The sequence below is a fragment of the Somniosus microcephalus genome, chromosome 32 (assembly GCF_052327205.1).
Source record: "Somniosus microcephalus isolate GS21.2 chromosome 32, FLI_Smic_1.0, whole genome shotgun sequence".
Classification (NCBI taxonomy): domain Eukaryota; kingdom Metazoa; phylum Chordata; class Chondrichthyes; order Squaliformes; family Somniosidae; genus Somniosus; species Somniosus microcephalus.
In genome coordinates this window covers 35,864,093-35,877,860 of record NC_141018.1, presented here as the reverse complement: position 1 = coordinate 35,877,860, position 13,768 = coordinate 35,864,093, and the positions used below count along the sequence as shown (strand labels likewise).

Genomic DNA, 13,768 nt, shown 5'->3' with positions numbered 1-13,768 from the left:
CTTCAGTGTCTTTATCTACACACGGACACTACAGTGGCGACGAAGTGGAAACGGACTTACCTGCAATTCGGCAGCACCTCAAGGACATCGATTCCTCCAGCGTCCAGAAGACTCAAGGAAGTAATAGAAACTGTGGTTTCACCAGCTGGCCAAGCTGGTGGCAGGTACTGCGCTAATCCTTCCTGGGCGTCAGGCTGGGGCTCCAGCGGCGGGCTCTACAGCTGAGACAGGCAGCGAAATCGGAGGCAAGCAATAACGGACTGGGAGGGTGCACTCGGGAGACGGCCGGCGCGGCAAGCAGGTCAGCGTTTAGACCTCCGTCGGGAACGAGTCTCCAACAGTGAATAAACGGAAACCACAGTAAAACAGCATTGTTATCGGTAGCAGCGGCGGGAAAGCGCAGGAAGCGCCATATCGTTGCTACAGAGAGAAAAAAAAAGCGCAGGAAGCGCCATATCTTTTTTTGAAATGCCTAAGTCTGGCAATATTGATGCTTTTGATAACGAAACAGAGCCTAACTTTGGCAATATTGATGTTTTTGATAACAAGATAGAGGATTGGACCACATGTAGAAAGAGTGGAGGTGTTTTGCACCGCAAATGGAATAGAAGATGAAAAAAAAGCTTCAGTGCTTCTGGATCTAATGGGCGCAGAAACATACAAGCTGTTACGCAACTTAATCACTCCAGCTGAACCGATGGACAAGAATTTTGAGGAGATTGTTGATACCCTACACTGCCAATTCGAGGCAGGACTGGCAGATTCTCTGCAAGACAAATTCATCTGCGATCCCCTAAGTGTAGAAACACAAAAAAAGGTATCTTCTGGAAAAGATTTAACACTGGACAAGGCTTTCAGTGCAATAGGAGCGGCAAAGATACAGCAAAGGCCACAGGACTTCGGCACCCATGAAATGACACGGGGTTTCGAAAGATGTTATCGCTGCGGCAGATCCAACCATGACCAGAGGGATTGCTGGTTCAAAGAAAAAGCATGCAGGCGATGTGGAAAGATGGGACATATTCCACGTGTATGCCGATCTGAAAATAAAAAATCCACTAATGGGAAAAGAATCAATAAGGAAAAGCACAGAAAGGTACAAATGATGACGGACAGTAGCTCCAAAGACCAGAAGAGCGATAGCGACTCCGGGAACAAGAGACTAAGCTCTCTCAAATTACATAATGTAATTGCCAATGAAGATTACCAGACCATTTGGGTTACCCTCATAATAGCAGGGTCCCCAGTTAAAATGGAGCTAGATACAGGATCAGCTCTAACCGTAATAAATCGACGAGATTACGAGAGGCTATTTTCGCATATACCTCTAAAAGACACATCCATTATCTTAAAAACATATACGGGGCAGAAAGTATACCCCAAAGGAAAAATAAAGGTGCCTGTGGTATACAACGGCAAAGAAATACAAAAGTTGTATTTATACATTCTACAAGATGGTGGTCCACCGTTGTTGGGACGTGAATGGATAAGGAAGATACGTTTAGACTGGCACTCCATTCAGGCACTGACGGTGACCAGTAAGGAAAAAAACAATGATGACATCATACCTGAACGATTAAAAGACATCTTGGCCAACGCCAAAGAAGTGTTTCAAGAGAAACTAGGAACCTTGAAAGGCATCACCGCCTCAATAAAAGTGGAAGATGCAGCAATTCCAAAATTTTTTAAGGCAAGACCGGTGCCATACGCAATACGTCCGGCAGTCGAGGCAGAGCTGGAGAATTTGGAAAAGGCAGGCGTATTATCCAAAATAGATTGGAGCGAATGGGCAACACCCATCGTTCCAGTCATGAAAAAAGCATTGAAAAATAACTCTGAGGAACAGAGAAAAATTCGCATCTGTGGGGACTTTAAGGTGACTGTAAACCCGGTCCTTCACACGGTACAGTATCCTCTTCCGAGGATAGAAGATATTTTCGCCTCACTATCCGGAGGGAAACGTTTCACAAAAATTGACTTGGCACAGGCATATCTACAGATGGAGGTTGAGGAGACCTCTAAAAAGTATCTCACAATAAACACACACAAAGGCCTGTACCAGTACAATCGACTGGTTTTTGGAGTAGCATCAGCTCCAGCTATCTGGCAAAGAGCTATGGAGCAAGTCCTGCAAGGGATTCCGGGGACTCAGTGTTACCTAGACGACATCCTTATAACAGGAGAAAACGACGAGCACCTTGCCAATTTGGAGCAGGTGCTCACTAGGCTGAAAGAACGGGGCCTACGAGCAAATCGCCCCAAGTGCGAATTTTTCCAAAATCAGATATCATATTGTGGCCACATAATTAATAAGGAAGGGTTGCATAAGTCACCTGAAAAAATTGAAGCAGTTATAAAAGCCCCAGCACCTGAAAATGTTTCACAATTGAGGTCATTCCTGGGATTAATAAATTACTATCATAAATTTTTACCGAACTTATCAACTATTCTACACCCTCTTAATGATCTTCTACACACAGGAGTGATTTGGAAATGGAACGAAGACTGTAAACGTGCCTTCCATAAATGTAAAGACTTAATCACATCCGAGAAAGTTTTGGCTCATTACAACCCATCACTACCAATCAGACTGGCGTGCGATGCATCCCCTTACGGCATAGGAGCGGTATTGTCCCATAGATTCCCTGATGGCTCGGAACGGCCGATAGCTTTTGCGTCACGCTCATTGAACTCAGCTGAGCGTAACTATTCCCAGATAGACAGGGAAGCACTCAGCCTGGTATGGGGAGTGAAGAAATTCAACCATTACCTACACGGACAAAAATTTACCTTGCTGACTGACCATCAACCCCTCATCTCCATATTCAACCCTAAGAAAGGTGTCCCCATTATGACGGCACAAAGACTACAGAGGTGGTCCCTTTTTCTAGGGGCACACCAATACAACATTGAATACAAAGGGTCAAAACAGCATGGGAATGCTGACGGTTTATCGCGCCTGCCGTTGCCAACGATAGAAGAGGCACCTACAGTAGACCCAGTAGAGATATTCCACTCTACCATAGTGGAATGTCTACCGGTGACAAATCCTGCCATTGAAAGGGAGACCAGAAATGACCCTACTCTCTCACGGGTCTACGATTTAACAATGAAGGGATGGCCAGCACATGGCGAACCACTGTTGCCAGCATTTTCGCAAAGAAGAGAACAGCTGTCAGTGTGCCGAGGAACCTTGATGTGTGGATCCAGAGTGGTGATTCCACCCAAACTCCAGGATAAAGTGCTAAAGGAGCTTCACGAGGGGCATCTGGGTGGAGTGAAAATGAAGAACCTAGCTAGGGCGTTTGTATGGTGGCCAGGTATCGATGGAGACATCGAAGACATGACCAAGAGCTGCCTAGGATGCCAGAAGGTCCAAAATGCTCCGCCACAGGCCTCTCTACATCCATGGGAGTGGCCCTCATCTCCCTGGCAAAGGGTGCACATCGACTTTGCTGGTCCATTTATGGACTCCATGTTCTTAATCGCAGTTGATGCACACTCCAAGTGGCCGGAGGTAATAAAGATGTCCTCCACCACCACGGAAAAAACCATCACAGTATTAAGGACCATATTTGCCAGGAATGGGCTGCCGGAACAGATATGTTCTGATAATGGACCGCAATTTGTGTCCGAAGAATTCAGAAAGTTCTTAAAGAACAATGGGGTAAAGCACTACACGTCCGCCCCATACCATCCCGCCACCAATGGATTGGCTGAAAGGTTTGTCCAGACCTTTAAGAAGGCCATAAAGGCCATGGGTAATGAAAACATAAAACTTCAGCACAAGGTGGATAACTTCTTATTTGCATATAGGAATGCAACACATATGGTTACAAACCAAACTCCCGCCATGATGTTCTACAATAGAAACCTAAGATGCCGACTGGATTTGGTCAAGCCCAACATCCGAAGGGACGTGGAGAACCGGCAGTTTCAGGGCATGAATGAAAGGCCAACTAGGGCCTTCCAGATAGGCCAACCGGTTTTGGCCCGGGACTACCGTACCGAGAAATGGCAGCCTGGAACTATCTGCACACGACTAGGACCACTAATGTATACCGTGGACATCGGAGAAAGCATAATAAGGCGCCATGCTGACCAAATCATCAAGTCATCCGAAAAGGGACAACCTACACCACCACGCTATACATCTAACGATGAAGTCGAGATACCCATATCTACCTCTGATCCGGTGATACTGGAACCCGATGAACCCGACACTGGCCTTCAAGCCGAATCAGCCTTACCAGAAGAACCTACTACACCACCAGAAACTACTACACCCCCGAGGCGTTATCCGGACCGAGTCAGGAAGCCTCCTGAGAGACTAACTTATAATTAATTAATACAGCAATGTATATTATTTTGCATATAACATGTAATTAATAATTACTTAAAATATGATGTACTAGTTAGCTAGAAGGGGAGGAATTGTGGTGTATGTGCCTTTAAAAGCAATTGTGGTGTATGTGCCTTTAAGAGCCCCAGGTGTGCGCAATGCCGGTAATTGCCACTTGGGCTATATAAGCCTGTGTATTGTGTATATCCTTTAGAACCCCCCCCAGACTTGCTTAGTAAATACCTATGAACCAACTCCTGTCTTCAGTGTCTTTATCTACACACGGACACTACATACCCCCTCTAGAGTGCACTGCCAGACGATTCAGAGAGGGGAAGAAAACAAAATCAAAAGGAAGTTGATTTAAGTCCAGCAAATATGAATAGGCTGATAAACCTAGACATGTAGCTGCTTACTGACCCCATTATAGTACTCGCTCAAGCTAACCTTTATCAAACTGATATAACATTCTGGTGGCAAAGATGCAGTTCAACTAGAAAAAAATCCTGAAATATTTAAACATTACTGTCGAGTTGGCTTCAACTCTTTGTTCATGGTGACATTTTCAGAGAGCAGGAAGCAGGTTACTGGCCTGCCCCATCGGGGGGAGATTGGTGCTTAAGGGGTGATGAAACCAGGGTAAATAATAAATGAAAGAAACAGAAAGACAGACTTGCATTTCTCCAGCACCTTTCACAACCTCCAGACGTCCCAAAGCGCTTTACAGCCAATGAGGTACTTTTTTTTGAAGTGTGGTCACTGTTGTGATGTAGGAAACGCGGCAGACAATTTGTGCACAGCAAATTGGGATTCATGTGACGGCTCCCCTTCCTCACAAGCTGTAAATACACTGTTCTAGTGCACTTCCTGCCACCTAAATTCTCACTTAGTTATAATCAAAGCTCATCCCAGCGCTCAGCAACACTTTCCTTCCTCCTAAAGCTACCGGCTTAGAGGAGGAAGGGAAGTCTGAAGGAAGTAAGGAGTATATGCAGTTGGCATCACCATTTCCTGATTTATCTTGCCTTGTCCTCTTTCCAAACGTGGTGTCCTGGCTTTGCACCCAGGTTCCTCAATTTAAATAAAGGATGCTGTTTCGTTTCCCTTACATTTTGAATCAGCTGGTTCATTTCCGGGTCTGACAGTTGTGTATCGGATGTGCCTCCGGTCAGGCAATTCACCAATTTCTTCAAATCCTCTTTATCTAAAGTGCCGTCATCATCAAAATCTGTAACCGGTGTAGAGAGAAAGAATGTTTTAAACCTGTACAAACACGCTCCACGTTAAATCAGTGTTACTCACAAACCAATCTTCACAATCTTTCACCTGAAGCCAACTCTCTCAAACACTCCTGACACGCTGTGCAGCAAACTGATGGGCTCAGTTCTGTAGCCGTGTACCATACTCTCCATTTTAATCATAGCACTCTTGAGAAACTGCTGTGCACAGATCAGACAGTTTCCCCGCAGGGACAAGATACAAGATGGGGGGGGGGGAAAATGATAAATACTTTAAAACTATAGCTTTTTTCTCCCTGCTGAAGTCTTAGGGCTAGAAATTCACCTTCTTTGCGCGCCCCGTTATCGCCTCTCGGGGGCACTAACGACTTACCGCCCGGGCGTGGCGATTGTACCGCCGCCCGTGAAATTCACCTGGAGGTTTGCGGCAGCGGTAACCCCAAGCGCCACGATCTCCGGCGATCGCGATGTCATCCGGCCATGCGGCGCCCCAGACCCGAAATTCGGTTCCGCCCCCTGCAGCATCACCGGGCGAAAACACCGACAGTGGCGGGAGGCATTGTCCGGGAGCGGTAATTAAAGGCAAGGCCGCTGGTCTGCAGAAAAAATTTGTTTCCATCCCTTAGGTTACCATTTGAAAGTTTTTAACTGCTGCGATTGATCAGCCCTGCGCTCGGTTAGAGAGCTCGGGGCTCCGCGATTGATCAGCCCTGCGCTCAGTTAGAGAGCTCGGGGCTCCGCGATTGATCAGCCCTGCGCTCAGTTAGAGAGCTCGGGGCTCCGCGATTGATCAGCCCTGCACTCGGTTAGAGAGCTTGGGGCTGATCCCGGCTGCCGTCGGTGACGAGGGACATCGTTTAAATGCAGAGCCTGCAGCGACGGCCCTTCCCTTTAAGGGAGGGAAGGAGCCTTGGATCTTGGCAGCGCTGCCCGGGACATTGTGCAGCGCTGCAACTCCACCTCCCCTCCCGCGTGGTTTAGCGCTCCACTTCCTTCCCAATTCAGAGAAAGCGGAGGATCATTAGCACCTGTCGGGGTCTGGAACTCACTCCCTGAAAGGGTGGTAGAGGCAGAAACCCTCATCGCATTTAAAAAGTACTTGGATATGCACTTGGTCCGTAGTCCTGTAGGTTACGGCACTTCAAGTGCTGGAAAGCGGGATTAGGCTGGAGAGCTCTTTTTCGGCCGGCACGGACACGATGGGCCGAGTGGTCTCCTGTGCCGTAAATTTCTATGATTGTTCCAACTAGGGTCATCGGATAGCAGTCGGGAGCGGGAACCCTGGCCAATATTCCCCTCCTAAACCCAGATGTGTTGAGCCCAATTATCACTCCCCTACTGCCACTCCAGTTGAGATCAACTAACGTCGCTATAACCTTTTAATAGAGGGCAATCAGCTGGTCTTTAAATACGAGATAAGAATTCTCTTATTTTGCTCTTTCTGGGAAATGAGAAGGAACAGCCCTGAATCTCAGCTTGGTCAGGAACCCTCAGGCAGATAGGTCTGTGTACGGAGGCTGGGAGACACATGGAAAAACAGGTCTGCCAAAGGCCACAAGTGCAGGGGAGACGGGCTACAAGTGGCCCTGCCTGTATTTACAATACCGCTGCATTAAAATAGGCCACACTATCTGCTGTACCAGCCCTGAGAAGATCGGACTAACCAAAAATTCGAAAAGCATAGTGAGACTTGATCTCGGGAGTTGCAGCATCACTAAACGCACTGAACATGTCCAAGAAATCTTCGAAGGACATACTGCCGTCCTTTTCAATCGCAGTGGAGAACACCAGGCAGATTCTCTCTCGGAAAGGGTTAGCCTATAATCACAAAACATCATTTAAAAATAAGGTCACTTAAAATAGTTTGCTGCCTTTGTTACTCTTCATCTTTACAATTCTGACCATTAGACATGTGAGAGATCTTCGAGCAGAGAAGACTAAGAGGAGATTTGATAGAGGGGTTTAAAGTCATGAAGGGTTTAGATAGAGTAAATAAAGAGAAACTGTTTCCAATGGCTGAAGGCTCGATAACCAGAGGGCCCAGATTTAAGGTGATTGGCAAAAGAACCAGAGGCGACATGAGGAAAAACCTTTTTACACGAGGGGTTAGGATTTGGAGTGCGCTGCCTGATGAATCTATCCACCGCCCTAATAGTAGCCTTCAAAAGGGAATTGGATAAATACTTGAAGGAGAAAAAAATGCAGGGATATGGGGAAAGAGCAGGGGAGTGGGACTGACTGGATTGCTCTTCGAAAGAGCCGGCGCAGACTCGATGGGCCGAATGGCCTCCTTCTGTGCTGTACTATTCTATGATTCTTAACCTTGAGCGGTAGTTGAAGATCTGACCAATCCTGTCAGAGTCTTAGAGTTATACAGCACAGAAAGAGGCCCTTCGGCCCATCGTGTCTGTGCCGGCCATCAAGCCCTGTCTATTCTAATCCCATTTTCCAGCACTTGGTCCGTAGCCTTGTATGTTATGGCGTTTCAAGTGCTCATCTAAATGCTTCTTGAATGTTGTGAGGGTTCCTGCCTCTACCACCCTTTCAGGCAGTGAGTTCCAGATTCCAACCACCCTCTGGGTGAAAAAGTTTTTCCTCAAATCCCCTCTAAACCTCCTGCCCCTTACCTTGAAACTATGCCCCCTGGTTATTGACCCCTCTACTAAGGGGAAAAAGTTCCTTTCTATCTACCCTATCTATGCCCCTCATAATTTTGTACACCTCAATCAGGTCCCCCCTCAGCCTTCTCTGCTCTAAGGAAAACAACCCCAGTCTGTCCAGTCTCTCTTCATAGCTGAAGCGCTCCAGCCCAGGTAACATCCTGGTGAATCTCCTCTGCACCCTCTCCAATGCAATCACATCCTTCCTATAGTGTGGCGACCAGAACTGCACACAGTATTCCAGCTGTGGCCTAACTAGCGTTTTGTACAGCTCCATCACAACCTCCCTGCTCTTATATTCTATGCCTCGGCTAATGAAGGCAAGTATCCCATATCCCTTTTTAACCACCTTATCCACCTGTCCTGCTGCCTTCAGGGGAGCGAGTAGCCATCCTTCATGTGAGAGCTTAGACCATGAGTGTCAAGAGGCTATTTCACCATGAGGGTCAGCACAACCGAATCCTATTCTCACCCAGTGTCCAGAGAGGCATCTTCCAGCAGGGCTCACTAAACAGTCACCAGCAATCCTGACTGATATTTAACTCCTCGAGCCCAGAAAGCTTTCAACAGTCACCCATTTGTTTACACAGAATCCATTTCGATGTCCGATTTAATTTTCCAGCACTACATAAACTGTTGTGATGCGTTAGCATCTTCGCTAAAAGGGTTTTCCTGTTGGGAACCATCGGAGCAAAATAAAAAATGGCTGTCCACAGACTGAGCATTGCTCATTACTGGAATCCTCGAGGCTGCACCGAGATCCTCTCGTACCTTCAACTCTGGCATCGCACAGATATTGTCCTTTGAAACCCGCGTGTTCTGGAAGTCAGCCAGCTCTTTCGAAAGCAGCACCGTGAATAGTCGATGAGCACTTTGTGGATAAAAGAGTTAATGGGCATTAATATTTTAAACCTCTTCTTCGGAATGTTATAAACTAGCAATGCATTTTGTTTTTAAAACCAGATCTGCAGATTACAACGCAATTCACCAATTCCTGACCAGGATGCAGGTTAATTTTTAATGCAAGGCAAGGAGCCAGTTATTCCTCAGCACTCCTGTACATTGGAATATGCATTGATTCAGTTCAATTAACTGCTGGTTCATTTCGACAAGGAAATCATTCACACCCTTCATTAAATGATCACCAATACTACGAGCAGCTGATTTTATCAGCCCTCGCTCCTCTCCTGTGCAGCTAACTCCTTGCTTGGGGTACAGTTCCACAGGTACCAGATTTCATCTGTCGCCTCACTCAAGCTGCTATTCTTCTTGTGCGACTCCAGATAGTGAGTGTTGATGGCTATCTGACTGGAGGCATCACGCTAAGCCTGACGCTTGTTCTCACTCTACATAGAAACATCGAAGATAGGAGCAGGAGTCGGCCATTCGGCCCCTCGAGCCTGCTCCGCCATTCAATGAGATCATGGCTGATCATCCAAACTCAGTACCCGGTCCCTGCCTTCTCCCCATATCCCTTGATCCCTTTAGCCTTAATGAATTGGCCTCTACTGCCTTCTGTGGTAGAGAATTCCACAGGTTCACCACTCTCTAGGTGAAGAAATTCCTTCTCATCTCTGTCCTAAATGGCTTACCCCTTATCCTTAGACTGTGACCCCTGGTTCTGGACTCCCCAACCATCGGGAACATCCTTCCTGCATCTAGTCTGTCCAGTCCTGTCAGAATTTTATAAGTTTCAATGAGATCCCCTCTCATTCTTCTAAACTCCAACAAGTATAAGCCGCCTCCACCTGTGCAACAGTCACTGTATGGCAAAGAGGAGCAAGAGCCCCGGCTGGTTTAGCCGCCAACTGCAGTGTCCCAGCTCGCATCCTTGCTGAAATCCACTAGCTCAGCATAGCGTTAGGATTGATCTTTGACATTCCTGGTCTAGAAGGGTCATTGCTACATTGGGAAGTGTATTTAGCAACCAAGCCAAGCCAGTAGTGCAGCCCTCTTAGCAGTTGCTGAAATGTCAAATCCCACTGTGGTGAATTGATTAACGTTTTCTTAGGTCTCCTTACCCAAGGAAGGATATACTTGCCATAGAGGGAGTGCACAAAGGTTCACCAGACTGGTTCCTGGGATGGGGGGTTGTCCTATGAGGAGAGATTGAGTAGACTAGGCCTATATTCTCTAGAGTTTAGAAGAATGAGAGGTGATCTCATTGAAACATACAAAATTCTTACAGGGCTCGACAGGGTAGATGCAGGGAGGATGTTTCCCCTGGCTGGAGAGTCGAGAACCAGGGGTCACAGTCTCAGAATAAGGGGTCGGCCATTTAGGACTGAGAGGAGGAGAAATTTCTTCACTCAGAGGGTGGTGAATCTTTGGAATTCTCTACCCCAGAGGGCTGTGGAGGCTCAGTCGTTGAGTATATTCAAGACAGAGATCGATAGATTTTTGGATATTAACGGAATCAAGGGATATGGGGATAGTGCAGGAAAGTGGAGATGAGGTAGAAGATCAGCCATGATCTCACTGAATGGCGGAGCAGGCTCGAGGGGCCAAATGGCCGACTCCTGCTCCTATTTCTTGTGTTCTTACATTCAACGTCCTCCAGCATCAACAAAAAATAAAATATAAAACCCCCTACTTACTGCAGGATATCTTGCTTTGTTAAAAAGGTCAGTTCCTAAAACAAAGAGAAAAAAAAAATCACACTTTAGCGTTTCTGGCACAGACGGCAACAACGGTTCAATCAAAGCGCCCTCAGGCAAGTTCATGATACAACCACTGACTAAAGATGGGACGTTCCTGGTCTTTATTGCAATGGGGAGAAAAAAGGCTCGTACACCCTTCCTGCTGCTTATGATCGCAATTTAATTAATAATCGTCAGTTTGGCTCAGTTGATGGTATTCTCACCTCTGGGATCAAGGCCGACACTACCGTGCAGTATGAAAGGAGTGCTGCATTGTTGAGAGTTGCCGACCTTCTGGTGACATTAAACAGTTTTTTCTCGCTCAGGCCAACATCCCCAACATCGAAGCTTTGACCACGCTCGATCAGCTCCGATGGACGGGTCACATTGTCCGCATGCCCAATACGAGACTCCCAAAACAAGCGCTCGGAGCTCCGGCACGGCAAGAGAGCCCCAGTTGGGCAGAGGAAACGCTTCAAAGACACCCTCAAAGCCTCCTTGGAAAAAGTGCAACATCCCCACCGACACCTGGGAATCCCTGGCCCAAGACCGCACAAAGTGGAGGAGAAGCATCCGGGAAGGCGCCGAACGCGAGTCTCTTCGCCGGGAGCAAGCGGAAGCCAAGCACAAGCAACGCACGTCAACCCAAGCACCCCACCCACCCGCCCCTTCAACCACCATCTGCCCCACCTGTGACAGAGACTGTAGGTCCTGCATTGGACTCATCAGTCACCTGAGAACTCATTTTTAGTGTGGAAGCAAGTCATCCTCGGTTCCGAGGGACTGCCTAAGAAGGAGAAGAGTTTGTTGAGGTGGATGTGAAAGATCCTACAGAACAATAACAAAGTAGGGAGTTCTAGTGACCTGGTCAACATTACTCTGCTCACCTCAACTAACGCAGCCAAAAATAGATTAACTGATGAATGATCTCATTTGCTGATTGTGATGTGAAATCTTACCGTGAGCAATTGGCTGCTGGATTTACACCGGCAGTGGATGTGATGTGTAGCACTTTGGGACATCCTAACAAATGTAACAAGGTGCTATATAAATGCAAGTTCTATCGTTTCTATTCATGTTACACAGGATTTCTTTTTGCTCCTAAAGAATAATCTTTTCTCTGCTGGTCTCACGGATATTGTTGCCACAAAGGCTGGTTCTCTTGGGTAAGACGGTAGCAATGGAAATGAACAGGCTCACCTCATACTTGGATTTATGGGACTTTGGTCCGGCACTGCAACCGCGACAGGAGTGGCCACCGACTGCCGCCCACAACTTACCGATTATTGGAAGAGTTGCGAGAAAATTACTTTGGACTTAGAATTACAGTTTAATCCAAATTTCTGCCAGGCTCTGACTGGGGAAAAACTCCCCCCCCCCCCCCCCCCCACCCAAGAAGTTTTTTTTCTTTACGTTAAATTTTATTTTCTCACCTGATATTCAGAAAGCTGCTCCTTGGAGAGTTGACTAGCCGATCCCCCCATGGCCCCAATTCGACCAGATTGGCTCCGAACTTTGATTTCTGGTTCCTCTGGGAACCAACACCCTGCGAGGTACCAGCAGTCTCTCTGACCCCTCGTGTGACTAATTTAACTCAATCACAATCGGGACCTGAAAGGAAAACGGACAGGTTAACCTGTTGTGTGAAGATCTTTCTTCAGACACTGAAAATCGAAAAATAAGCGATTCCCTTTACGGGGCAGAGAGAGATGGCCAACAGCAAGTTAAAGTAGAAAGGGTCATCGACCTGAAACGTTTACTCTGTTTCTCTCTCCACAGATGCTGCCTGGCCTGCGGAGTATTTCCAGCATTTTCTGTTTTTATTTCAGGTTAAAGTAAAACTCGGACTGCTGACTCTCGTCACAGGCAGTTACTGGGGTTAATGACCTGCACACATTTTTGAAAAGCTGAAGAAGTGAAAACTGGTAGATAATATACAAGGATCATCTGAGGCAATGAAAAGGCATTAAACTAACTTAAATTTTTACACTACAGGTAGACTATCCTTTATCCGCACTTCTGAAAACTGAAAGCCTCTGAAAACTGAAAGTTTTTTTGTGGAGCGTAAGTTGTGCGCACGACATAACCCGAGTGGCGCCAAACATAACCCGACGCGGCCGATGCTTTTCTGACCTAATTTGCGGGCCAGCTTAGCGTAGGAGTCAGCTGATATCCGGCTTTCCCACAACTGGCGGCGGCAGTCGAGCCCCAGACCCCCGCTAAGTCAAGGAATTCAGACCCGGAGCAGGGGGAGCTGTAAACAGACTGGGAGCGGCAGCACAGAGAAGCAGGAAGGGGAATGAGACACGGAACAGTCGCAAGAGGTAGCCTGAACTTCTAAAATTTATATTAAATACAAATACTAATTACCAAATTAATTTAATGTTCAGAGTTCCCCAGTCTGAAATAATACTTTCTGAAATCCGAAAATTTCCAAAAACCGAAACACAGCTGGTCCCAAGGTTTTCGGATAAGGGATAGTCAACCTGTATGACTTATGACTATCATATCACTTTTACACTATCACTTATGACTCTGTGACCCCTTCCACAGAAATTCTCCTAAAATACTTCACACGCACAGTTAAATTATGTTGCTATGTGGACAGATAAGCAAGATCTCATAAACAGCGAGATGAATGATCATTTAATCTGTTCCTGGTAGATTTGTTTGAGAGGAATGTTGGCCCGGACCCTGGGAGTCTCCCTGTTCTTTTGAGTAGCGCCATCTGATAGTTAACGCTCACCTGCCTTGTTTGAATTTCCCAGCCAAGGGACGAGAGCATCGTCCGAGACTGTGTTCAAGGGTGTGAACATAAGACCCCCTCCAAAATGGAACGAGATTAAATAATGGCAGAAACAGGCATGAAAATGGAGGAGATAGGCATGG

At 46.8% G+C, this 13,768-nt stretch overlaps 1 protein-coding gene across 3 annotated transcripts in view; it reads right to left on the bottom strand.

Annotated features, from left to right (window-relative positions):
- The window catches only part of cib1 (calcium and integrin binding 1 (calmyrin)), a 35,929-nt gene that overhangs the window by 6,830 nt on the left and 15,331 nt on the right, over nucleotides 1-13,768 (bottom strand). For all 3 annotated transcript variants that reach the window (XM_085972400.1, XM_085972397.1, XM_085972398.1), the window contains exons 2-6: nucleotides 12,313-12,490; nucleotides 10,838-10,872; nucleotides 9,012-9,111; nucleotides 7,245-7,398; nucleotides 5,452-5,570 (exon numbers count right to left, since the gene is read on the bottom strand). In XM_085972400.1, coding sequence (XP_085828526.1) covers nucleotides 5,452-5,570; nucleotides 7,245-7,398; nucleotides 9,012-9,111; nucleotides 10,838-10,872; nucleotides 12,313-12,363 — 459 coding nt within the window. In that variant the 5' untranslated portion in view covers nucleotides 12,364-12,490. The remainder of the gene's footprint in view (nucleotides 1-5,451; nucleotides 5,571-7,244; nucleotides 7,399-9,011; nucleotides 9,112-10,837; nucleotides 10,873-12,312; nucleotides 12,491-13,768) is intronic.